The sequence below is a fragment of the Phlebotomus papatasi genome, chromosome 2 (genome assembly GCF_024763615.1).
Source record: "Phlebotomus papatasi isolate M1 chromosome 2, Ppap_2.1, whole genome shotgun sequence".
NCBI classification, from domain to species: Eukaryota; Metazoa; Arthropoda; class Insecta; order Diptera; family Psychodidae; genus Phlebotomus; species Phlebotomus papatasi.
Window position 1 is genome coordinate 83,145,145 of NC_077223.1, and position 25,938 is coordinate 83,171,082.

Sequence of the window (25,938 nt, forward strand, 5' to 3'; positions counted from 1 at the left end):
GTGTTCGAAGTCAAAGTATTGTGAGAAACCTGAAAGCCTTCCCCTACTATCTTTTCTTAAAGAAAACCGCATTAATTTAAAATTATTTTAATATTCCATTCGTCCCTAAAGGCTTAATTGCATAAAAGGCTTTTATCATATGCATAAAATCATTTAATAGGTTAATGGGTCATCTTATAACATTGAAATAATTTCGAAGATGAATAGTTCCTGGCTGCAGAGTTGATTTCAGTAGGATTAAACACCAATGATCATTAGCATGCTGCTCTGGTAAACCTCCATTCCAAATAGCTCTGAATTATCTCTAATGAATCTCAGTTTGAACAAGGAATTATGCAAATTTCTCGGTAAATTAGAAAAATTTCCCCAGATTGTTTGTCCACGCAGATGTTTGAGGTAACAGGGCAGGATTAGTATCTTCCACTGAACTCCCCTTTTGCTCTGGCTATCCGCGAGGAATTCGTGTCACATTCGCTCCAACGATTTTAATACTGATAGACATGGGGCAACGTTAATTCTTTCATATTTTTTTTTCTGCAATTTAAATCAATACAAAAGCCAAGCGGTACCTGGATTTCCCTGGATTATTTACCTGTATTTTCTTCCTTCGCAAATTCCCTTAATGAAGCAAGTTTAAGTCCGTCTTACCTTTATTGCGTTTCTTTTTGGTACTCAAAGGAATTGTATTTGCAGAATCGTGTAATTTTATGTTGAAAGAAAAAATATGTTTGAATAAATCGGAGCTTTGGGATTGTTAACCACCGAAGACTTTTAAAAAGAGAAGTGAAAAGGGGATTTGTAAATTGAGGAAATGTTCAATTAGGTTTTGAATAAAAAAGCATTAAGGGTTAGAGGTGAAGTTATGATCTTTGTATATTTGCCTTTGGGATCTCAAGAAAACTTTTATGTTAATTTTTGTTTGTTTTCGAATTGATTGATCATAGATTCTTGAATTGAAGGCAATCTTTTTCATACAAGAAAGTGTTTAAGACGTTTAAAATGTAATTTTTTTTTCTAAAATAAAACTGTAAGATGCAGGGGAAAGCTTTCAGGCTTCGCACAAACTCTGACTTCGCATACTTCATAGTTTTTTTCCATATCCCTTTAATAAATCGAATTTATGGTTGTTAAGAGCTCGGATCAAGTCACACATTTCTTGTAAAATATAAGTCAGACTTATCAAAAAAATATGGTAAAAAATTGAAGTGTTAAATCCAAAGTACGTGCGAAGCCTAAAAGCCTTCCCCTAGTAGACGATACAGAATTACAAATTAAAATCTTCAAATTTAAGAACAAAAAACAACTTTTATTCATAATTCAAATACGTGTCTCACATTTTAAATTTTTTGACTAATCATATTTTTCTTGTCAGAAATATCGTTTTTTAATCTATCTCGAGTAATTTTTCTCATTGTTTTTTCTTAATAAAAAATATTAGCCAGCGTACTCAACCTTCGAGAGAAAGATAAGGATAAAATTAGATGAAACAGGAAATAGTTTTTTCATGTTTCATGCTTCATAGACATTTGCTCATTATTTTCAATTCATTTTCAGTTATTTATTATTTTAGTTATTTTAATTATTTTTCAGTTCATTTTCAATTGGATCTTCCTGAACCTGTTAAGCATTTTCTATGAATATTTTTATGGCAAAATCTACAGACATAAAATACTCAATTGTAAAAGACATTTTCCACCATATTTTTATATATTTAAACGATTTAAACTTTAAACGAAATAAAGATACTGTCACTTTCATGTTTCATTGAATTTTGATTCATTTGAATTTTTCTTTTTTTTAAAAAGACATGATCATAATTCTTTTAAATTACCTATGAATTTTCTTTTACAATAATTTCAAAATTATCAAAAAGAGTTGCAAAGAACCTTCTATCTTAGAGATTTTTCACATTGTTTAATTTCGTTGCAATGCTTCATCTACATTTCATTTCTTAATGTAAAATCAAATCCAGTAAGAACCGTAAGAACTGATGATAGTACGTACAGTAGGTACCAAAAGTTTCTTGCCTCATGTATGTTCTAGAAACCAGGTGCAAAAAACGTTAGAAAAATTACTTTTTCGAATTTTTCTTTTTGTAAATTAGTTGCCTGTAATCCGTAGATCTTATTTATCATAAAATCTGCAAAATTTCATATTTTCAAAAGATTTTTCATACATATTAAATTTAAAAAACAATGTTTCATCTCTGTTTCACATTTTAAAATTAAAAATAATGCTTTATTTTACAGGATGGAATCTAAAGTTGAATAATATCCCAAAAGTAAAATACGCCAGAAAATTTCTATCTCATAAATTTTTCTATCAGTTTCCGATCTCATAAGCTACAGTTTGCAATTTTTATTAGATTGAGAGCCAATTCGATAATAATTTTCTTGGTTTTTGTCAAAATTATTTTTCAAAACAAAAAACCAGTAATACTTTGAGTTTAAGTAATACTGTGTCCGTTTTATTTGTAGGCACCATTTTGTCCAGGAGCTCTTCTCTGGACAGCTGTTAGTGATTGTCCTTTTCATGACCGCCGATCAGTAGCGGAGGCAGAGTTCCCCTCAATGCCTTGAGTCTCTTGCTCTTCTCCAGCTGCTTCAGATTCTGCGTGGATGTGCTCCTCTTGAGTACACTCTCAACACTGCCCGTCTGTGTTGGAGGATCACTGGTCTGAGGATAGAGTTCGGAGTGTCTGAAGTATCGTGGCATGGAGAAGTCAAATTCAGCTGTCCTCATGCAATTGGCTGTCTGAATGGACTGGAGACTCACGGATTCCCGATACCGTTCCATTGTTGGTGTCTCATAGTTCTTGGGCAGAGTGGTGAAGGAGATGGAGGGAATCTCTGGTGTCATGCTGATCCGATTGAAGGAGGACGTTATGGTGAAAATATCAGTCTCGCTGCTGGGCCTGATGGGAAGGTGAGGTACACTCTGGACATGCTTCAGGCTCTTTGGGCGTCGATTTTCATCTGGAGGAGCCAGAAACTTGGGAGACTTTGGTGCATCGGTGTCAAAATTAAATTCATCCTCTTCGAGAATCGAAGAGAATTTTCTGATTGTCACAGCTCCCAGTCTCGAAGACTCTTCCTCCTCATCTTTGGTGTCACCTTTGGGTTCACCTTGGAAGAGACAATAGCTGGTATTTTATCACTGACAATCAACATTAAAATTTATTGTCTATTGTCACTGATAAGCTTACGAGTATTTAAATGACTCTGTCACAGTTTATTACATACGAATATTCATATAGTCAAGGGGTGTTTAACTCCTTATCAGATGAAATGAAATGGGAATTCCAAAACAACTCAAAAAGATAATAACCATTTTGAATACATTTTTTTCACATTTTTCCTAGTCCTCCTTATATTTTCTTAAGAGCTGTAATATTTTCAACAGTATTTTTACTGTGTTATCACACTTGCACATTAAAACTTTAATATGATTCACATTAATTGTCGCTGGTGAGAGTCCAAATGTGTAATTTGTGTGTTTGAATCATTTTATATTCAAAATTTAATCTATTTGTTGATAAAAAGGTAGACTTGGCCCGCAAAATTTGACATAAATTGATTTATAGCACTAATGCGAGAAATTAATGCGATTTTCTCTTTAATTTTTTAATGTGAAAAATACTTATACTTTAGGTAAATTTAAACTTATTTTTGCAGGCCAAGTCCACTTCTTTATCAATAAATAGAAAAACCCCAAATATTAAATGACTCAAAGACACAAATAACATATTTGGACGCTCACAAACGACAATTAATGTGAATCACATTAAAATTTTAATGTGCAAGTGCGATAACGCCGTTAAAGCAGTAAAAATTAAATTTGGCTTGTAGATAATTTTTAAAGTAAACTAAACCAAATTAGAAAAGTTTACAGAGTTTTTAGATCATTTTTGGATTATTAAATAAATTATTTTTCTAACTACTGTAATAGATTGATAAGAAATTGACCAAGAGAAAATTAGGAACCATATTTAATGCCTTTTTTTTACTTTCTGGCAGCAATGGACTGGTCCTATTAAAACTGGATTAAAATTATTGTTTGTGAACAAGTACTCTTTGTTCCTAAGATCAAAAATGATTCGCATAAATTTATTTTTAAAAATTAATATAATATATTCAACGAGAAAAATAATAAACATTTATTTAAATATTCAAATTCAAATTATTTTAATACAACAGACGTCTTTATGTTTGTCGATCCATCTGTGCTACACCCTCCAAGGATATGTGCTTATCCTGATTATTTTGAAGTATTTCGAGTTGCAAGCATCCTGACTTGCGTGCATGTTGGACAAGGCCAACAAAAGAAAAGACATTTTAATAAAATCAATTAATTATCAGTGGCGCAATAGGCAAGACCGTTGGCTCTTGGGCGGATCGATTCCCTGGCTCGATTCACTGTTGTGAGTTCGAGTCCCGCCCGGTGCAAAGATCTGAATGTTAAGAAAAAGACATTTTCATTGTGATATAACGTAATACAAATGCACCGCCTCGTCCAACAACTCCGGGAGCATGGAAGAAGCATTCACCACACTACGGGAAGGCGCTCCTGGGCGGTCTACAATGTACTTCGCAAATTCTTCCACACGGGATATGACATTGTAAAAATGATTACCTTGTAATAAATATCTCGATACGATTAATAATAATAATTAATTATAAATTAATCAATAATAAAAGTCCGATCATTTTCGATATAGTAGGGGCCGGGGTACTGCAGAACCGTAGAAATCGTTTCATAAACACCTAAAATAGCTCAGGTCAGGGGACAGATAGGGTTGTAAGATTTGTAAGCTTTCCAAATCACCAGAATTTCCCAAATTCTGACAATTAAAACTAGAGAAATGGGCATTTCAAAGTAAATTTTTGACACCTTATAGCCAGGATCATGCAGGTGGGGGTCTAATCTTTTTTAAAATGAAAGCTCTTAAACCCAGCTATAACATACTAAAATTTGAACCCGATCCATAACATAGGGGCTGAATTGTTGAGAAAATATAATTTGGGGGTACTCTAAAAGAACCGAAAGGGGTGGGGGGGTTGATCTGACATCATAAAATACTAGCCACATGTCGATATTTAGACTTTTCCGAAAACCGCTTGTCGATATCTCTCTCCGTTCTCTCTCCAGAAGTGGTTATATGACGGACGGGACGAACAAGGCGGACGGAACACGCGGAACGGATGGAATGGACGGGGCGGAAAGGACGGATGAGACAGACAGGAAGGACGGAACGGACAGGACGGCTGAGACAAATGAAACGGACGGAACTTACGGGATCGACGGGAGGTCTACGAAAGTCGACTTTTATCGTATATGACATTCGTGATCTATGAGTATCAAAATGTGTAAATCTAAAATTTGGGCCTGCTCTGATGATGTCGGATTTCACCTCGGACCACAAAAGCTAAGATTTTTAAGAATCTCAATTAAAATTATGTTTAGTGATACAACTGTACCAGGCTTGCATCTCCTTAAGGTCATAAGATTTTTCTCTATGAGCTGTTTATTTATTTTGAAAGTGTTATCCGACGGGTTATCTACTTCTATTGGAACCGGTAAACGTCGGGGAAAAAGGGGATCAGGTTAGAAAATTCTGAATTTTTCCCAAAGCTTTTGGTTAAGACTCCAAGCCTTCCTCAATGATCAAATCTTGTCTTTTCTCGCTTTGTCATAAAGTCAGGGATTTCACAGGGCATGGAATTTTGGGCACCGTACTTAATTTATAATTTAAAAAAATTAATATTGGATAATTTCAATTTTTATGTGTTCTCTTAGAGATTTCTTTGTGAGACTCAGAGTTTGAGAGATTTCTTTGAGAGTCTCGCAAAGAAATCTCTAAGAGAACACCCAAAAAAATTGAAATTAGCCAATATTTATTTTTTAAAATTACAAATTAAGTGCAGTGCCCAAAATTCCATGCCCCGCGAAATCCCTGACTTTATGACAAAGCGAGAAAAGACAAGATTTGACCAGTGAGGAAGGCCTGGAGTCTGAGCCGAAAGCTTTGGAAAAAATCCAGAATTTTCTAAGCTGACCCCCTTTTTCCCCGACGTTTACCGGTTCCAATAGTTGTTTATTTATTCATGATTCTATTTATTAATGATTTTCGGCTAATAGAATTGATGTAACAGAAATTCCTAATATAAAAATACATTTTCTCTTAATTTTTGAAAACTTGTGCAAAGTCAAAAATTTCTGATATGTACGAATAAACTTATTATTTTTTTGATAAAATAAAATAAATTAAATCCTCTTGTATAGAATGGTTTGCTGCAGTTCATTTGAGAATGAAAGCAAAAATATAAACATTTCAAAGTCGATGTTTTGTTCTCTAAGCGACTAATAATTTTTTTGGAATTGAGGATTACCAACTAAACATTATTTGTTTTTTTAAGACGGTTGGCAATAAATTAAATTATAATGATCGGACAAAGGCAATTTTTTTTACGAATCTGAAATTTTACAGTATTTACTTTCTGTATAGATATTAGAACTACTTGAGCCCATTTTAAAGATGAAGCTAGTCAAAAATTCTTGCTATATAGGTATTGATTGATTTTGAAATACTAGTTTATATTCTAAAAGCAAAAAATTGCTTTTTTGAAGGAAATCGTCTGCATTGCTGTAGGCAGAAACCTCAATTTTCTGTCAAAAATGCAATTTTTGACGAAAATTGTACCTAATGTGTAGAAGCCTTAAATGAAAACAGTTTTATAGGACTTTTATAGATTTTTAGGTTATATTTGCAATAAAAGAGATAGGTATGAAAAAAATCCAGCGAATAAGAAAGTACTATGCGGAAAATAAATGGTTTCAATTCTTATATCAAATCAGATTAAATAAAATAAAACTTAGGGGAAAGCGTACTACATTTTTCAATATGCTTTTTTGCAATATGCAATTTTTAAAATTGCTTTTTTGATGGAAACTGTGTGTAGCTTTATAGGTGAAAACGTCAAAAATCGGTCAAATTAAACCATCAAATCGTTGTAAATTAAATTAAACTGCCAAAATTCTGTTTTAAGGCCTCTAAATATTGGGAGCAATTTTCGCCAAAAATTGTTTTTTTTTTAAGGAAATCGTCTGCACCGCTATAGGTAGAAAGATCAAAATTCTGTCAAAAAGACAATTTTTGACGAAAATTGCTCCCAATGTGTAGAGGTCTTTAATCAAAAATTGCAATTTTTCACGAAAATTGCTCACAATGTGCCCTTAGGAACATAGAAAAAAAATTGAGTTGTGCGAAGCTTCAGTTGCCGAAGGTAGTGCGCTTACCGCTAAGAAAATTTCACATTATCGATGTTTAAAGTTAATTTTAAAATATTTATTTAATATTTAAAACAACATTTTAAAATCTCAAATTTGCTTTAGCTTGAAGCTTTAGCTTTTGAAATTGAAACCAACGTGTCATAAACAAGTATTCCCGAAAACACAAAAATGCATTTAATTCAAAAAATGCATTTTCCTCATTTTTTGTAGAGTTAAACACCCCCTGAAAGTCACAACAGGAGCCAATGAAGCAGTGAAAAGAACTGTGAAATGCGTTAGTGCGTTTTAAACCAAAATTTTTCCACTTACTCGCCAAAAATAGGTTCTAGTGTCTAAGATAGAGAACTGTGTTAAGCCAATAAGGAAGTGTTAAGAAGAGTGTCAGGCAAAACAAAAAAGCTTGCACAAGCAATTAGCAAATTTGTTTATGAAGGAAAGAACCTACCTTCAGGTATTCATGCAATTTTATTAGTTTCCAGAAACGATAATCAGTTTGGCTTTTTTTAAATGTCTCTTTTGCGAGTGTAATTTAGAAAGTGAAATTCACAAATTTTTTTTGTAGCCACCAGTTAAAATTCCCCGAAAGTAGAGAAATGTCTCTCAATTAATAACAGTCTCAGAAACCAGCCGAACAATTAATATCACCCAATTTCACTTGACGCTTTAGTATCATTTTTTTTTTTCTAAAAAACTGTTTATCTGTCTTTTGGTGGATGCAGAGGATTAGAGGATAGAAGAAAGAGATGTGATGGAGGCTGCGTTTTGGTATCTTTTTTTTTTCAACAAAAGAGGATAACTTTGGTATTTATTTTAGGAGGATGAATAGGAGACACTTTTTCTTATTTCTTTTTTTTTTCATATTGTGTTAGAATTTTGCCATCAACCAACAGTATTTATTGGTCGTTACCTTCGAGGCGCGACAAAAGCTTTTCCTCAGCAACATTTTGCTCGTGCTGAACTTTTGTGATATTGTGTTGTGTGGTCGGTTGTGTGATAAATGTTGGCTTTGCAGAAAGATTCTTACTTATTTTCTGTGAATGCTCATGAAAAATTTGTGAGTTTCGGAACACGGCCAAAATTTCCGGTGCCAAAACAGGAACATTCGTTTGGATATCACGATGAAAGTCATCCTCATGGATTTTGGAGCTGCAAAAAATGTGCATCTCGGTTAGCAAATTAAAAATAGGATTAATAAAATATGCTAACATCAAGTCTAAAAAATATATGAGCTAAGACATACGCCATGGTCAAAGCATATGGTCTTTTTTCAAGCTCTTTACCCGTTTCACTCAAAAGACCGCTTCATTTTGCATTATTTTGTCGAAAAAATTTTGCAAATTATAAAGAATAAAAACAGTTTTCGATGAAGTGATAAATTTAATTAAAAATTAAGGTTTGTGTCTTGGCTAAATACGCTCTCTTTTAAAAAAATTTCAACTATTTTAGGATTTTACCTCAAATAACATTTCATTTTCTAAGTTTATAACAAGAAAATTCTCCAAAGATAGAGGACGAATAATTTTTTTGACAATACGATGAATTTGATTTTAAAAAAAAAAACATGGTTTGCGTCTTAGCTAATGTGTACTAAATACTGAGCCAAGACACATACCATCTGTCTACAAAAAAATGCTACTAAAAATCTCCTCGGTTTGTCTCTATTTCCTTTATTCTTTTCAATTTTTTAGAATCTCAATACCCATTAAAATAATGTAGAATACTCTATTGAAGTCAATTTATTGTTATAATTTACGTATACATTCGTCTGTTCTAAAGGTTTTTAATTTTTTTTTTTTGAATTTGGCTAAAGTTCTCAACACAGAACTTAAAAATTGAGAAGTTTAGAACAGTTACTAGCGCCACTTCTGGAAGAAAACAATCCCTCCGGGAAAACTTTACTACTATCATTGTATCAGCAATTTGTTTGCTTTGCGCAGTGAAAATATTTTTATGTAAACTTGGAGCTATTTCTTGAAAGCTTATTGAAGCTGCTTTCACTGAATAGAAATAGTCAGAATGCTGGAAAAACTTCTCATGTCGTCTTTTACCGTCTTTGCCAATGAATTTCTCATAAGAAAATTCAAATCAATTCACTGTCAGTGAAATATTCAAATTTGATGTTAGCTTTTGTGCGAACTTTTAAAAAATGAGATTCAAAACGTTTGAGTGTTCGTATAGACAATATTAAATAACTTTTTTATTTTTATTATTATAATTAAGAACTAGGTCAACCGCAGCGGAAATTTAGTAAATGCATTATGGGAGACTGGGGCAAAATTATTCAGAGATAGAATTAGACAGTGTGGTCGGCGGGGGAGTGCTCTTCAGGTGCCCACTACGATGGACAGAGCCGCCGCAGAGGCTGCTCCGTACGCCTCGTGGACGGTGGATAGCAGGGGCGTATATTTGTTGACCTTGTCTTCCTCTCCCCTGGCAATTCTGTCCCCATCCTTGTGGTGGACAGTTACGTCGACCGCAAAAACCCTTTCTCGGTCCTTTATGCCCTAGACACACTTACAACTGAAGCCGAGAGGCGACTTAGTGAAAAAAGATGGAAATGTAGTTTGCCCATTATTTCTAGTATAATTACGCTAAGTCGTCTCTCGGCTAATCCTCAGGCCTGTCAAGGCCCTTACTACTAGGTCGGGTTAGAGACGGGTGTCGTAGTGTGAGGTGTGAGTAATACGGGCTTCAGGCCTAAGCCTTAGCAATCTGGCTTAACTCCTCTTTTGGAAAATTGTCGTTTAGGATTGGATATTAAGGGCAAATAATCCAATAGATTTTGAAAAATCAATAAAATTGCTTGTTATTTAGATTTTTGAAACCTTCGGGAACTGGGCTAAACCTCCAGTCTGAAGCCGACATAATGGTCTGGTCTTTAAAGAGCGTTCCCCTGGGACCTATTTGCACCACTTCGTCCGTGATTACGGATTCAGATTCCGGATCTCATTCTAACACTAGATCTTTCTGCTTTTTGTCTGAATGAAGATCCCGAGAATATGGCCTAGAGTCACCAGAACCTCCTTGCACGCTTGAAAAGTCATGTCGGAATTCTCCGTGAATTTTGTGGTGAAGGTCTTTATCCCTTGGGACGCATGATCCACTTTCCCTGGAACGACCTTTCTCTGGTCACGACTTGTGGTCCAGGTACTCAGCATCTCCCTACGCTCATGGGACTTAAAGTTCAAACGGCCCGCGGGGACTCCAACGGCCATATAAGGCAGTTAGCCATAGCATAACGCCCCATTTTTGCTTGGACACTCCCAAGCTCCTCAAAGAGGTGCAGCACTGGGTCTCCAGATGTGGAGAATTTAAAGACAAGCTTGAGGATTGTTTCCGGTACAAGTACCTCAAGCTTTACCACTTCAAGACCTCCATATTTGTTCCCGCGGTACAGGAGCCCGACTGCGATATATGGAGGAGTTCTTTGATTAAAATCCTCACTTCCCTGTCCAGCTTAATCGGGTCACAGGGAGGGAATGACCAACAGCTGGTGTCGGTAGTGAGGGATCATGTACACGGTAAAAACTTTTGGACACTGACCAAAATATTGGAAGAAGTTTTCCTTGGAACAAATTTTTTTGGAATCAATTTGTACCTAGAGAAGATATTTGTTTATTCCAAAAAGTTTTCTTTACAGTTTTGCTACAAAATATAGTTACAATTTTGTTAGAGTTTTCTTTTGGAACCGTTTTGATACGGTGGAATGTCTACAAATTTGAGTTGATTTCGTTTTATACAAATATGTTCCTGAAAGATGGAATAGAATTTGTTGCACTCGGCTATTTAGTTCCCACTGTCAGGAACAAATTGGAACATTTTCTTTATAACAATATTATTCCTACATCTGTAACATATTTGTTCCAAAAATTTTCGGTGTCCGTGAACGAGGTAATTTTTACTCATATGGGGAATCTTTTGTTCCCATTGTCGTACACGAATTCGTGTAAGTGATCTCGTCTAACAATTAAGGCCTATACTTCAGTCGAGATGGATTTCGGTGGCGAAAGTTTATAAGGAACATCAAATAAAAATCAAATTGAGAGTGTTATATACAGACGCGTGCATGACGAAATCATATGCGAGTGCTGGCAACAGGAGAGGAAGGGAATCTTGAATTAAAAAAGTGAAACCATGTAGCACGAAAATTGCCATAGATTTGGCGTCCTCCTCGCTTCGGTGACGGGCGATTGAGTGTGAGAGGAAGGATACGATTTTATAATAGACGAGCTAATTTTTGGAACAAATATGTGCCGTAATTTTTTACCGTGTACCTGCAGATGAGCTTGAATTTTTGATCAAGCTTCAACAGGAAAGATTTTACTCTCCCGAAGCTGTCATCAATTCCCCTCTGCAGGTCACCCATTCTCCCCCCCCCCCCCCGCACTACAGCGAGACACCTACATCAAGGTAGCGCAGCGACTCTTTGTTGAGAGAGTTCTTGTCTAATAATATATTAAATAAAAGTTCTTAAGGCCTCTACACATTGGCAGAAATTTTCGTCAAGAATTGCATTTTTGACAGAATTTTGACGTTTCTACCTACAGCATTGCAGGCTATTTTCTTCAAGAAAGCCATTTTTGACGAAAATTGCTTCCAATGTGTAGAGGCTTTTAAGGAGAATTTTACAAAACATTGAAAAATTAACTGAGTAAGATCAAAATAAATATAAGCTGAGACATGTACCATAAGAGACAGTTCTCAACGTTTACGCTAAATTCAGGAATTATCCTTTTTTCAAGTTCCGTTTACAAATTCATTTTAATGTTATGTAAAAAATTTTGAGAGTAATTAAAATGAAACGGAGAAAGAAAAACAAATCAAACTATTTCTCAACCGATCTAAACATATCATTACACCGTGACTAGGTTTGTGTCTATGCTCAATTTTTCTTAATTTTACCAATCAATTGCTCTCAAAATATGATTCTAATTCAAACTGTTGCATGTCCTTCCCCAATTATATACTCACCTTATTGTTGAACAATTGCGTTGAAGTCTCACGGGTTGAGCACAAATTGGTGGATTGTTGTTGTCCGGATTGGCATCGACGATTAGTCCATTCTTTGTTTTTCCTCCCACAATGTACTCATCCTCATCTGGATTGTAATGGGCTGAAAGACACAAGCAAAACATCACTGTTTCTGGGTACAAAACACACGCGATGTTAAACCACTCAAGGCCTCAACAAGTGGGAATGTTTTTGAGATGGTCGTTGGAAGCCAAGCATCAACACATCAATTTATCGAGAAACCCTCGATAAATTGATCAATTAATCCGCACTATAGAATACATGATTAATCGTACAAATTGCAATTTTCTCAAAATATGTCGAGATAACTTAAGCTATTTGCATGGATAGAGGTTGAATAGTTGCTCAACAATGGAATTTATTGTCACATTTTCGAAAAAATACATCAAACAAAAAATATTTATGCAGGTACTATTTGTTTAAGAGAGTTAATTCCAGAATAATCCAGAAATTCCTGGTTTTTAACTAAATCAACTTTTGTGTGAAAAATTTCCATTGATGAGGTCGCAGTCTTCTTGAGAGGTTTACCGAACGAGAATCTTGTCCCAAAAGAAGCAATATTTATTACTCAAAAATAAGCATTTCACGACTCCAGTAATAACCTTCTGCAAGGTAATATTTCAACGCATCTGTATATAAAAATTTACGCAATATACGCAATAGAATTCTAACAAATTGTTTTCTGAAGCCCTGTGTCTTTATGAGTCTAGCGACCTTTCCAGTACCTAAATAGCATCAACTGTAAATCTAAATTAGTGTAAAATTTTACTAGCACGTGACAGTGAATTAGAAAATCTTGATTTCAAAATCGCTAGAAGCAGTTGATAAGGAAAGGGTTTTGTTTATAAGACTTTGAAGGCTAATTCGATATGTTTCCTATCTTATCTCGTTATCTACCGACGCAGATAGCTTCACGTTTGTTCAATAAAGCGTCATCATTGCGGAAGGAATTCTTGACCACAAGACCTTAAGCAAGTCAGCAATATTTGATTTATTTCACCACTGATTGCTAGTATAAGTAACGGCTATTGCAAATAATTAAGGAGGTACCTATCGATCAAAATGAACCTTAAGAATAATAGACTAGACATATGAGATGTTGCTGGTATTAATTGTTAGAAATTTTAGTGTTTATGGATCAATACAGTAGAAATTATTAATAGGGCGTTTCAGAACAAATCGATTTATCCCAAAGGTTTCTGGTTGGACTTAAAATTATTCTTAGTGGTCAAATTTAACCTTTTCTTGCTATGATGACTATTAAGCCTTTAAGGACGACAGGGTTAAAAATTGAGTGTTAGAAAAAATCTTTTTTTCTGACTTCGTAGAGCAAAATATAGCTTTAGAAGACCGTACAAACATTTTCCAATCGTTCTTAAAGGGCTTAAGGAAAATTTGAACTCACGAAGAGGGCTTTATATGATACATTTTTTTCAATTTGTGATACGGCTAGAGACCAAACGGTAAGAGATATAGACTTGCGGTTTTCGACGACCCCTTCATAAGTCAACATTATCTAGGACAGTCTTTTTAGGTGTTTCTCCCATCCGTGCCTCCAAAACTATATTTTTTGGTTTATTTCGAAAACAGCTCCTAGAATTTTTTTCATATTCGGATATGTTTTGGATGTAGTCAAAGCGAACATTTCTCGTTCTTGGACACATATATTCATAAACCATTTCGATATCGAATTTTCGAAGGTCAAAGTATAATCAGTCACTCTGATGGGCCTATTTAACAATCAATTTGCTTAAATTTGGATTTTTAGAAAGATCTTTAAATTACCAACCCTACTTCGAACTTAATCGGTAATTAATCGAACCCGTAAGTACAAGATATACCTTTCTCGAATTTACATTTTTATTTATTCGTGTGCCTGTTACCTACTCATGTTAAAATATTTTAAAAATTTGTTTTTCTTAAGCAATTTCTTATTTCAGCAATTTTACTCACATTGAGTTGAAACTCAACTCACATTGTTTGAGTTGCGAGCGATTTTTTCGAACAAAATATTCTCAAATTGAGAATCTCATTCTCACATTGAAATTGTAAAATTCGCTTGCAGGACAGATTTTTTTTATTTGCGAATCAATTTAATCGGTAGTGTTCAGACTTGAACATGGTTCTTGCTAATTTACTCCATATTTATTCTGATCTTGTGCAGAAGATGTTTCTTTAATATTTAAATAATAATTTCCCAGCAAAAGTATTTTTTTACAACTTTGAAACTTAACTTTTCAACTTTTTTTTACAACTTTATACTTTAAATTTTAATTAAAATAAAAATAAAAACTTTTCTATAAAAAATTAAATTTAGTAAAAAAAAAAGAAATTTAATCGATAGGGTGTGGTGGGGCTCTTTTAAGTTAGGATACTTTTGAAACCTTTGAATCATAGCTTTCTTCATTTACTTTTTTAAAGGAACTTAGCCTTATCATGATATAAATTAGCTTCATAACTGGTTCGTGGAGCTAAATTATATTAGTGAGATCTAGCTTCATACAATAATAGGGTAAATTAAGCTAATTCAAAACCTGTTCCAAATAGAGATTTTTCGCTACTCCAAATGGAAACGTCATTGTTTTCATGATAAATACAGTACTAAATTATTATATTTATATATTTTTTTTATACCAGAGTTTCATTATTTAGTTAATTTTCCTCAACATAAAGTGAAAATCCATTCATATTCACAAATTTTTATTTGTTAATTTCTCAGAAAAATTAAAAGTGTAACTTTTCACCATCGAATTTTTCATCGATCGACCTTGTTTTCCAATGAAAAACACAATGAGGTGACTGTTTATTCGTTTTGTTTAACATTTATATCATACTTCTGGCTGATTTTAGTAAAATTAAGTGTTAATCTTTATTGTTAATGGTACGTGAAGTTTTGAAATGAAATAAATACCTATTTCGTGAACAAAAAGGGTTTTTCTGAAGTGTCTGCAAATGCTTCAATAGGAAACCCCGGAAGTATAATTTTTTTTGAGAGATTTTCTTATTGTTTTAGATGGAAAAGGAGAAAATATCAGGAATAAGAACAAATCCTGCACTCAAGAGCAACTCAACAAGTTTTTGGAAGCCTTTCGTCGCAGTTTCACTTACACTGTTTGTCTCCAATTAGAAACTTTCCCATGTCTCCATTTGAATTAATTTGTTTCCAATAGAAGCATTTTGCACTTGTGTGTTTTTCTGGTATCTAATAAGTTTTCAAATTATATCTAAAGAATTTTCACTAAACAGTAACATTCTAGAAGAGTCAAGGAGCAAATTTATGTAATTCTCTTCAGAAAAAATATGAATTTAATGTGTTGAATCTCCTGTCAAAGTTAAAGCGTCTGGAAATGGTTTTGAATTAGGACATTTACCATACGAGAAAGACTTCCGCAAATTTAATTTAGTACTTCGAAAGTAGTCAAAAATAGTAAATACAATTTTCTGCCAGTTTAATTTGATAAAAATATAGAAAAGTTTTATTTCTATAAAAGATGTATCAAAATTCCTTTATTTATACTACTTTAAATTCAGTTTACTGTATTTAATTTTTTTCGAAATTAGAGTTAAAAAAATTTGCTCAATCAATTTAGGGGAAACCGGGGCAGTTAGCCATGAATGGAAACAAACAGTGCAGTGGTATATTAAGGGAACTACTATTTATTCTAAGTAAACATCTCTATTTCTATTCATTGAAATATTTATCAGGCTGATGGAAGTGATAGAAACATTTACTGATACAAACCGATACTGATAGAAATACTGATAAAACCGAAACACTCGGTTATAGACCTACAGTTTAACAAAATGGCGTGAAAAAAGCAAAGATATTTCCTAACACTCCTTAAATATTGAACTGTTTAATCGTAGTCATATAATTAGATGATATCATACATGGCAAAAATTTTAATTATGAGATCATTTAAATGTGTGATTTTGTCATTACGATTTTGGTTATTACAATACTTTGGTTTCAAGGATTAGTTGAATGCCCTGCTGTCTTCCTTTCTTTTCTTAAATTATGCAAAAAGTATAAACTTGTTTAAGATTTTGCGACAACTGTTCTCAAGTTCATGGTAACGATTTTCGTAAATTAAAACCGCAAGTTAATTCGAACTTGAAATATGATCAATCCTTAATATGCATGAACTCTAAAGATTTATAGAGAAATCACAATTGACACAAGCTATTAATGTTAAACCAGGGATTTTTAAAGAGTTTTCAATCCCCATGACGAATTTCACATACTCGATAACATTGAAATTTCCTCTTGGCGCTAAATATCAAGTTCATGTCTTATATTGAATTTAAGATAAGAATAATATTGAGTGTCTCAATGGAAACGAGAAACCAGTCCAAGCGATCATTCACTAAGTCTTGGGTTATAACTCTCTCTTCTCTTTCACTCTTACTTAAATAATATTAATAAAAAAAAAACAAAACAGCCAAGAGCTAAATCATCGATGCTGAAGTGCTTGCGATTGTGTGGAATCGACATTGAAAATGCTTTGCCCCTCTTTCACCTCCAATCTCGATATTTGTATGAAAGGTAGACGAGAGGTACAATTCTATCACTATTGTGGATGTCGCATTTTCGAAGATGAAAATGGAAATGTGATTCCGGGAAAATGCAAACAAGCGTGCTTTTGATGCTGATGAGCTACTCACCGATACTCTCGTCGTAGCAGAACTTTTCCTCAATGCAGTGCCAATAGAAATCCTCCCATATTCTGTTTTTGAATGGAATTTCAATTAATTCTGTCATATATAAACTTTTCCACTATAACGAAAATTTTCCCCAACAAAACAATTCACTCTCGAGGATCATCCTCATCACTAATTAATTCCCCATCGATATCAAATCACAATGATACTTACGATTGCAAGCAACGACACATTTTTTTCTCTTTTTCTTTTCTGAACAATCACGTGATATCCAACATAGAGGTGTTTTATTATCACAGAACTTTTTTTTCTAACTAATCTTCACGCTTTGTGCACAAAATTTTCACTAAAAATCTCCTACAAACCAAAACACTTAGAGCACTTGCCGTTTGGGTTAATCAGTAAATTTCGTGATGCACAGAAAGTTACGTAATTCTCAGATGTGGAGGAAGAAAGTAAATCTTATGTGGTTTGCGATCGTACTTTAGCTTGAATATGGCACTGTTGGTGCTTTCGTGGTTGGAGAAACAATGAAACGGTCGAAGCTTGAATTACACCTCCAAGGCACTAATACTTCTCGCATTGGTCACACAGATACAACTTTTATGAGTTATGATCGCGTTTGGAATAAAAACCATCCAGTATTTTGCCAGGTCACATGGTCACCACAAAAGGTTTATCTCTCTTTTCTACTTCTTTTGGGAGGTTCATCGGTGGCTGTCTTCAGTTGATCGGGTTATGATCGGGACTTATCAGATTATAACTTTGGAGAAATGTGAGTGGAAAACACCTCAAAACACAGGACGATAAGATAAGGTAAAAAACACTTGCAGAATTCCACTCTTCGTTCATCTTCTCCAGCCAGGTGAACTCTCTAACTCTTCTCATTCACTATAGATCGCACAGTCCATTCAAAAGTGCGTCAAGTTGAAAACTAACGGATGAATTTAGTTTTTGGTATCTTTTGCAGACTAACGGCGTTATCACACTTGCACATTAAAATTTTAATGTGATTCACATTAATTGTGGTTTGTGAGCGTCCAAATTCCAAATATGTTATTTGCGTTATTTGTGTCTTTGAGTAACTTAATATTTGGGATTTTTCTATTTATTGATAAAGAAGTGGACTTGGCCTGCAAAAATAAGTTTAAATTTACCTAAAGCATAAATATTTTTCACATTAAAAAATTAAATAGAAAATCGCATTAACGCTATAAATCAATTTATATCAAATTTTGCAAGCCAAGTCTACCTTTTTATCAACAAATAGATCAAATTGTGAATATAAAATGATTCAAACACACAAATTACACATTTGGACTCTCACCAGCGACAATTAATGTGAATCATATTAAAATTTTAATGTGCAAGTGTGATAACACAGTAATAGGGGAGACCGGGGCAGAATTAGCCACCAAATGAATTTTTTCATTCCGTATAATTTGTACAAAAAAAATTTTGTATGAGGCTGATAAATATTTCAGTGAATAGTAAGGGACGCATTTAGAATAAAGAATGTTTTCCTCAATATTCCTTCGAAGGTAAACTTAAAGATAGCGTGGAGTAACCACTCATCGCCACTTTTAGGAAAAACTGAAATTAATTTAATCATAATTTTTAAATACTTATTATAAAGTAACTTAAATTTGACACAAAGTTACTTAGATATGTTGTCTATAGATATATCAAACTAATAGTCCCTCAATTTAACGGTGAATTACTTAAAAGAAATATATTTTTATAAAAAATTCAAAAATGAATGAAAAGTCCCAAACTCAATTATTTTGAGCAATATTATTAAAAAATATATTCAGCGTTGGTTTTTCTTCCTGATATCCTTCTTATTATTCATATTATATGATATTTCTTCGATTTAACTATAGGTGGCGAGAAGCGGGTCACTGGCGAGAAGTGGTGACACCACCCTACCACTATCTAATACTATATGTAGCTAATTCTGCCCCGGTCTCCCCTATGGTCTTCAAAATTTGTGGTTAAACTCATTTCGGTATATCTTTGAGGGGCTACATAAGGCTTTTCACAAATTGTTGAGAACCTATTAACGTTTTTTGGCGATTTATAGGTTATTTCGGTGCCAAGCAAAATCCAGAAAACCAAAATCCCGAACGCGAAAAGAATTTATTTATAATAAATAATTTATGATTTACAACAATTTTAATACTTGCTAGTGCTTCCTAAAAATATTTTCGGACCTAGTTGGTATCGTATATTATAAAAAAAGTAAGAGAAACACTTATTTGCATTCATGAACCCGCTACACCTAGATCTATTAATTAGTCCGGAAATTAGTCAGGTCGTGATTAGACCTGAAGAGAATTCCCGTTGTCTGGAGCTGAGATATGAGATATACACTGATGTGGAATAGGTCATCTATTTTACATTGATATTGATATTGATATTTATTCCAAACATATGGTCCGCTCCTCTTACATTCTTTGATAAATGAAAAAAGAATAGAAAAATAGAAAAAAAAATCAAAAAAAAGAGAAAATGTTACTAGCTACCTATCTGACCCAGACTGATAGTGCCTTGCAATGTCATTCTGTGAAATTCTAGCACTCACAAGGAGAGAGTTGAAAAGGACAATTCCATGAACGAAAAGTGTTCGCGAGTACTGGTTCGAGTGACCTCTCGGAACCAGAAATCCATGCATCCTGACCGAGGCTCCAGGAATCAAGAGTGAGGCTAAGTAACGTGGCCTCCCAAATATAATCAGCCGGAAAAAAGTGACCGCTATCATACGAAGGACTGTCAGGAAGGAGAAAGAAGATTATAGCCCACTAAAATATTGCGGTGAGCCGAGACTACCTTACGTAATTGTGAAAAGTCACTGATAGTCGGTTGATAGTTTTGGTGTCAGCCGAGAAAAATAGCTCAGCCACATAGGTGATAATTAGAATAAGTCCTCACAAGTACCAAGCGAGTATCTCGCGGGGTTATTTTACGGCAGTGTCGAAGAGTCCGAAGAGTGAAATACACTCTCTGGTTGAAGAGAGTCATATCGACGGCTTCATTCCATACTATTTTAAGTCGACTTAGAATTATATTACTCAGATAGAAACGTTGTTTCTGGGACCGAGATCTACAACTGGTGAAAATTTGGTAGTTACCCAGCGTTCGGGTAACTAGATAAACAATTTTTTCATAAAATATTTACACATGTAGCTTAGGAAATCGCCAACTTCAAATGGCTCTTCTGAAAAGTTGTCATTCTGAGATAGAATAGTCTTGAATGAAATCGTCGATATGGTCAGACAACGTAAATGATGAATTAAAGATAAGTCCCAAATTACGGCAATGCTCAACGACCGGAAACCACCTACCCATAGATTGTAATAGGAAGAGGAGTTTATGATAAGGGTCTCCTGGATATAAAAAGGGCCTATGACTTTTTGAGGTCCAAAGACAGTCCATTATTGTGAATAGCCCAATTTTCTATACGATTTAAATGTATAAAGGTAGGAGCTATGTCAGATATGTCCCCATCCAAATATATCTGCAAATCATCAGAATATAAGTCATATACAGTAAAACAGTACACTCAGTCCCGGGATTATGCACATTTTCGGGATTGAAAAAAATGCGAGAATTGGCATTATGCATCGAGAAAATTTGCATAACCGCAGGAGATTTCTTTTGAAAAAATCGTCCGTAGAACGAATTTCGCACGGAGTAATAGTAGTCAGAACAAAAAGATTCAACTGTTTGAAAGAAATGCATCAACAAACCAGTACTCTTTAGCCAGAGTTCTTCAATAAATGGTTAGAATATTTAAAGTTTTTACCTTAATAAAAGAAATTAAAGTTTTAATCTGAAAAATAAGCATAGTGTCTTCAAATTTCCCGCGTCACAATATAGTATACATTCAGGCGTATTTTAAAAATGATTTCATAAATTGACTCCCAATGGTAGGCAAACTTGCATAATTGTATGTACATAATTCCGTTAAGTGCATAATTCCGTCAGGTGCATAGTCCCGAAGTTCACAATACCGGGACAGAGTGTACTGCTGGCAGGTCATTAATAAATAGAGAGAATAGATTTGAGTCAAGCAGAGACCCCTGTACCAACCTCCAAAAGAGACACGGGTTCCGACAGACGGCCATCAACTCTGACTCTCTGAGTTCGTCCGAAATTGAACCGACTATAAAGGTTACACAGAATTATCAGTGTGACTATTTGCAGTGCTGCAAGTGATTGGCTGGATCAGACAAGAACGTCTGAAACTATCTGTCCAGTCAAAGAAATTTTTTTGAACACGAAACGTAATTCGACTGTAGATGTCGCTCGAATAAGAGATACACAATATGTCCGGTACTCCGTCCACTTAGCACGAGATCCCAATACTTGTGAGCAAATTTACATTTCCGGACTATATGAGTTCAGATTAAAGAGAGTGCCTTGAGTTAAAATTACCTAATGAAAATGTCAAATTACAGTTCGAAAATTTCCCTGTTCTTCAATTCAAAATGAAAAATTTTAAAAATAAAACACATAGTAATCTTCTGAGGTTATGTGTTTATAACATGTCATATTCATTCACCTCATCCCAACAAATCACAATCCCATTTTATATTCAAATTTATTTTCTTTGCCGTCAGATGTCACTATCTTCCCTCTTGTCTTAATTAAGGACTTAATAAATACTTATTAAGGACTTATTTTATGCACTCGATCAAACCTCCTATTTAAGAACATTAACAATGCCTTTAGTTCAGAAGTGAGCAAGAACCGTTTGAAACCGAATAAAAGGCAAATGAAAATTGTACGTAAATATCAAAACGCTACCTTGTCAAACTAATTTTGACGTTTATTCGGTTTCAAACGGTTCTTGGTCACCTCTGCTTTAGTTATTGCAATTCGCTAGTAAAATATTCCCTTATGTTAGTCGGGTTATATAATAATAATAAGTTTATTGGTTCATACCCAGGATACAGAAAGTAACATGTAGGACTATACAATATTATGTTATATTATGTTTATTCAAGGTTATACGAAAATGCCGCTGAATTGTTCCAAACACCGATTATTCAAAAATAAAGGTCGAAGAACTAGAGAGTGTATTTTTCACCCAAGAGATTTAAAAAAAAAAAACATTTTTCTTAAATCACTTTTAATACCCCAATAATTGCTTGAATTCGTCTCTAAAACATGTTTTATTCTGCTCTGCAAGATACAAAAGGAACCTTCTATAATAAAGCTGTACTTGACAAAAAAAAAGTCCTCCCTCAATATTATTTTAAGAACATTTCGTAGAAACTATTCAAGCATACACCACTTTTCAATGTAGCGTGCCCATTTTGTGTGGAAATTTGTCAGGTATTTTTTGCATGAGTGACTTTTGTCTCTCGATGGTGATAAATTTAATATGGGAATGGAAAATGAAATAAATTGTACGTCATTAGTGGTAAATTTGAAGATGTTTAGAGGGGAGAACCATTGAAGATTGTATGGGTGGGAAATTGCGATTAAATCGATGGTGTAGAGCTTTTCCATGTAAAGATCCCCAGGAAAAGTCTCACATACGCGTCGCTGAGATTCAAAAGTGATTAATGTCAGCCTCTTGTACCATCCCACTTCCCAAGACAAAGTGATACAGAGATGTTTTGGCGGTTTAACTTGCTAGCAATTAGATGGTACGAGCTAATTTTCCTGATTGAACCACAGTGAGATGGAAGAATTTTCCACTGTTTCCCATCACCAACGTCGAATAGCAATTTGTCAGGTGAAACTTGTGTGATTATGCACACTCAATGATTACCCCCTAAAAGGTATTTCAATTACAGAAGCTCTCTAAGTACATAGAATGTAATATTTCTATCACAATAGGAGGGAGTCTCCAAAGATGGGGAATTTTATCTCCGGAAGAGCCAAGATTAGAAGAGAAAATTAAATTTTTCAGTTTAGCACATTCAACAAATCAATTGTGACTTTCATCTTCCTACAAAATATTGCTTATTTATATGATTCATTATGATATTTTGCGCACACTTCATAATATCGCCAATGGAATAAATAAATAACAAAAAATCGTGCTTAATTTCCGCAAAAGAATAGATACTTTGCATTCCCATATCCAAAGTCTAAAATCTTCTTTTGATTCTTGAAAATCAAATTAACAACTAAAAATAGAAATAACGCAGAAACAAGTATATTAAAAGTTCTTTTGTTAATAAAAAGAGGTAACAAAGCACCTTAACTCCTGCGAAATGCTCGATTAGTAATGGAATTCAGTGGGAAAATTGTGCTCGCAACTTCGAGCATTCGTCTGAATTCTTGTTCATCAGCGAATCGATTTAAACGGATTCATAGATTCCTGTTCATCCTTCTCAAAATCGCCAAAAACACTTTAAAGCCAATTTACCTAAAAAAAAATACCTTAATTTAAAGTTCGTCAAAAATGACGTAGAAAATACAATGACACAGAAAAAGAGGTAGCAGAACATCCCATCCTTTGCGAAATACTCAAATTTGTGACTTAGATGCTATACCTGACAAATAATTTTGTATCATTTACCGTTCACCAACAACCCTCAAATTGACTCTTGTCATGACCGAAACGATATCAAGGTGAGTCTCCAGGACCAGAAGAAACACCATACTTTCTTTTGTAGGTTTTTTATTCGTTTACTTCACTTAGGGGAACTGGGGCACCACCGAACTTTTAGCACTGAACGTTGATTTTTATTTCTAAACTATTTGGACGAAGGTGAATAAATAGATATTAGAGTGAAACATGAGAGGCGATTTTCAAAATAGAAGAAATGCTAAGAAATCGAGAAGTCGGCACAATTTGGCCAGAAATCGGGCGATCGGCATGAGATCGGCAGACTGACACGAGATCCTCAGATAGGCGCCATTTTTAATAGAAGTCTGCAGATCAGCACTCGAGTGAACCGTGAGTGGCACTGTTATCCCTTGTCTTGGACTATGATGATCATTTATTCAGTGGACAAGTACCCCTATAGTATCTATGAATTCATATAGATGTCGTCCTCTGAAATGTAAGGGCCTTGACAGACCTGAGGATTAGCCGAGAGACGGCTTAGCGTAATTATATTAGGAATAATGGTTAAACTACATTTCCATCATTTTCCACTAAGTCGTGACTCGGCTTAAGCCGTAAGTGTGTCTAGGGCATAATACCTAATTAAAACCTCGCAGTATTTGTTGCTATCCCATGTCGAATGGTACTCCAAATCCCTTGTTACACTGTTAATTCATTTTGCAAGGGCTAGATGGGCCATTCCATGGACAAGATTTTATTTCACGGAAACCGGATGGGCCACTTTAATTACCGGAGATAAGGAGATTCTCCTCACAAGATCACCCTTGAACGAACCAAAGTGGATCTTTCAGAGATGGCTCACAGACAAACTGACCGTGGTGTCACATATAAGATTAATATTAATAAAAGCCGCAAAGAGAGGCGTATAGTATGCAAAATGTCAAAATGAAAATCACGTGTGTAAGAAAGAGTACACTGTAGTGGAGTAATATGATGAGTAAGATATTACAAATATTAACTTTTCGTATTAATTGTTTTTTTAATCGTATTTATTGCTTTCTGAATCGTATTACAGGCAATTCGAGCAATTTTCCATGCGTGACAACTGTGATTCGGTCAGTTATCGAGCAAAACGCGAGAGAGAGGCAAGATAAAACACTTGCTATATTTTTTGACATTCTCGCAGTTTAGAAAGTTTATATGTGATACTAGGGTCAAACTCAAAACTGAAACATTTACACTTTCTTATAATTGTAATTTTCAATTGTGTATGCCCTGCTTGCAAGAATTATACCCTAAAAGCGAAAATTACATAAATTTTTGCTGAAATATCGTGGAAAAAATGTTTAACGTAAAGAACTAAAGGAAAAATTAAAGTGTGAAAGACAATAGATCTAAGGAATATTAAAAAACAATGACTAGGTTTATCAGATAATTGTAAAATTCGTCAATACATCTGCCATAAGTGGCTCTTCAGGTACTCCAAAGATAAAATGTGTTCTGTTTTTAGTGGCCAAAAGACCTTTTTGCCTCTAACAGTGTTTCTTTTCAGTAGAAAAAAGAACTTTTCCGCCGAAATTTAATTGTAAAACGGTGCTTTCTCTTTTAGTTTGGTTATATCCTGTTGGTTTAATCCTAAAATTGTATTTGTAAGTGGGTCAGTATGACATCAAAACTAAAAATCATTACAAAAAAGACTTTTAATAGTTTGAGTGTAGGATCATCAATCAAACAGATTTTTTTTAATTCATCTGATGGTTTTTATTAATTGTTTTTACAAAATTGCTTGCATTTTTCACTCTTTTATTCTGGAATTATTTTATTCTCTGGAGTGAGGATCCAACTTGTGATCGGTACTGAAAACTAAATTATTAAAACAAATTTAATAAAAATTTACAAAAACTCGTTAAATATTTTTCACTAGTTTACTAATCTTTTTAAGTAGAATCACGTGAATAGACGCAGAATAATTTGATGAAAGTAAAATTCATAATAAATAGAATTCATGGAAGTTGCATTAAAATTTTCTCTTTTGCTTAAAACCTTTAGATGTTTAATTGATGAGAAAAAGCATATCACATTCAATAATTGTGAAAAATTAATCTGCAGCCTTTATGAAATTTTATGGACTTCTCTCGAATTTCAAATATACATTATTTTTAATTTTTCATATTTTAACGTAAAGCAGTAATTGGCAAATATAATTTACAAAAAAAGAACTTCAACACTTCCGAAATAAATTCTCCCAATTGGCACTACTGCTAAAATTACAAAAGACTTGTTATGGCTATTTAAATTAATTATTATTCGCTTCCAAATTGCATTTCCTCTTCGCTTTGATAGCTCATTTTGTCGCTCGCTGAAAAAAATATATTAATACCCAATGGACATATTCGAGTAACCTACTGTGGAAGATATTTAAAAAA

The 25,938-nt window shown here is 34.0% G+C and overlaps 2 protein-coding genes across 3 annotated transcripts in view; one reads left to right on the forward strand and one right to left on the reverse strand.

Annotated features, from left to right (window-relative positions):
• Window positions 1-1,285: 1,285 nt before the first annotated feature.
• On the reverse strand, window positions 1,286-17,875 carry LOC129804710 (uncharacterized). 2 transcript variants are annotated; one of them, XM_055852252.1, is made up of 5 exons: window positions 17,197-17,875; window positions 16,987-17,048; window positions 12,262-12,403; window positions 8,198-8,436; window positions 1,286-3,125 (listed from the first exon to the last, which is right to left on the reverse strand). In XM_055852252.1, exons 1-5 carry the CDS (start codon window positions 17,214-17,216, stop codon window positions 2,515-2,517), a joined length of 1,074 nt encoding a protein of 357 aa, XP_055708227.1. In that variant the 5' UTR covers window positions 17,217-17,875; the 3' UTR covers window positions 1,286-2,514. The 2 variants fall into 2 exon arrangements, with proteins under 2 accessions (XP_055708227.1, XP_055708228.1); XM_055852253.1 differs by having other exon boundaries at window positions 8,315-8,436; window positions 17,197-17,652.
• Window positions 7,535-25,938, forward strand: part of LOC129804706 (nose resistant to fluoxetine protein 6-like) — a 71,608-nt gene continuing 53,204 nt past the window's right edge. The window contains exon 1 of the mRNA XM_055852250.1: window positions 7,535-7,741. Coding sequence (XP_055708225.1) covers window positions 7,718-7,741 — 24 coding nt within the window. The 5' untranslated portion in view covers window positions 7,535-7,717. The remainder of the gene's footprint in view (window positions 7,742-25,938) is intronic.

Bases quoted from the DNA above. Each gene is read 5' to 3' on its own strand.
- LOC129804710 (XM_055852252.1), bottom strand. From the start codon at position 17,216: ATGTGTCGTTGCTTGCAATC. The intron at 12,404-16,986 runs GTGAGTAGCTCA...TGTGTCTTTCAG, and splicing joins CTGCTACGACGAGAGTATCG to CCCATTACAATCCAGATGAG. The intron at 3,126-8,197 runs GTAACGACCAAT...GTCTCTTCCAAG, and splicing joins GCTTTTGTCGCGCCTCGAAG to GTGAACCCAAAGGTGACACC.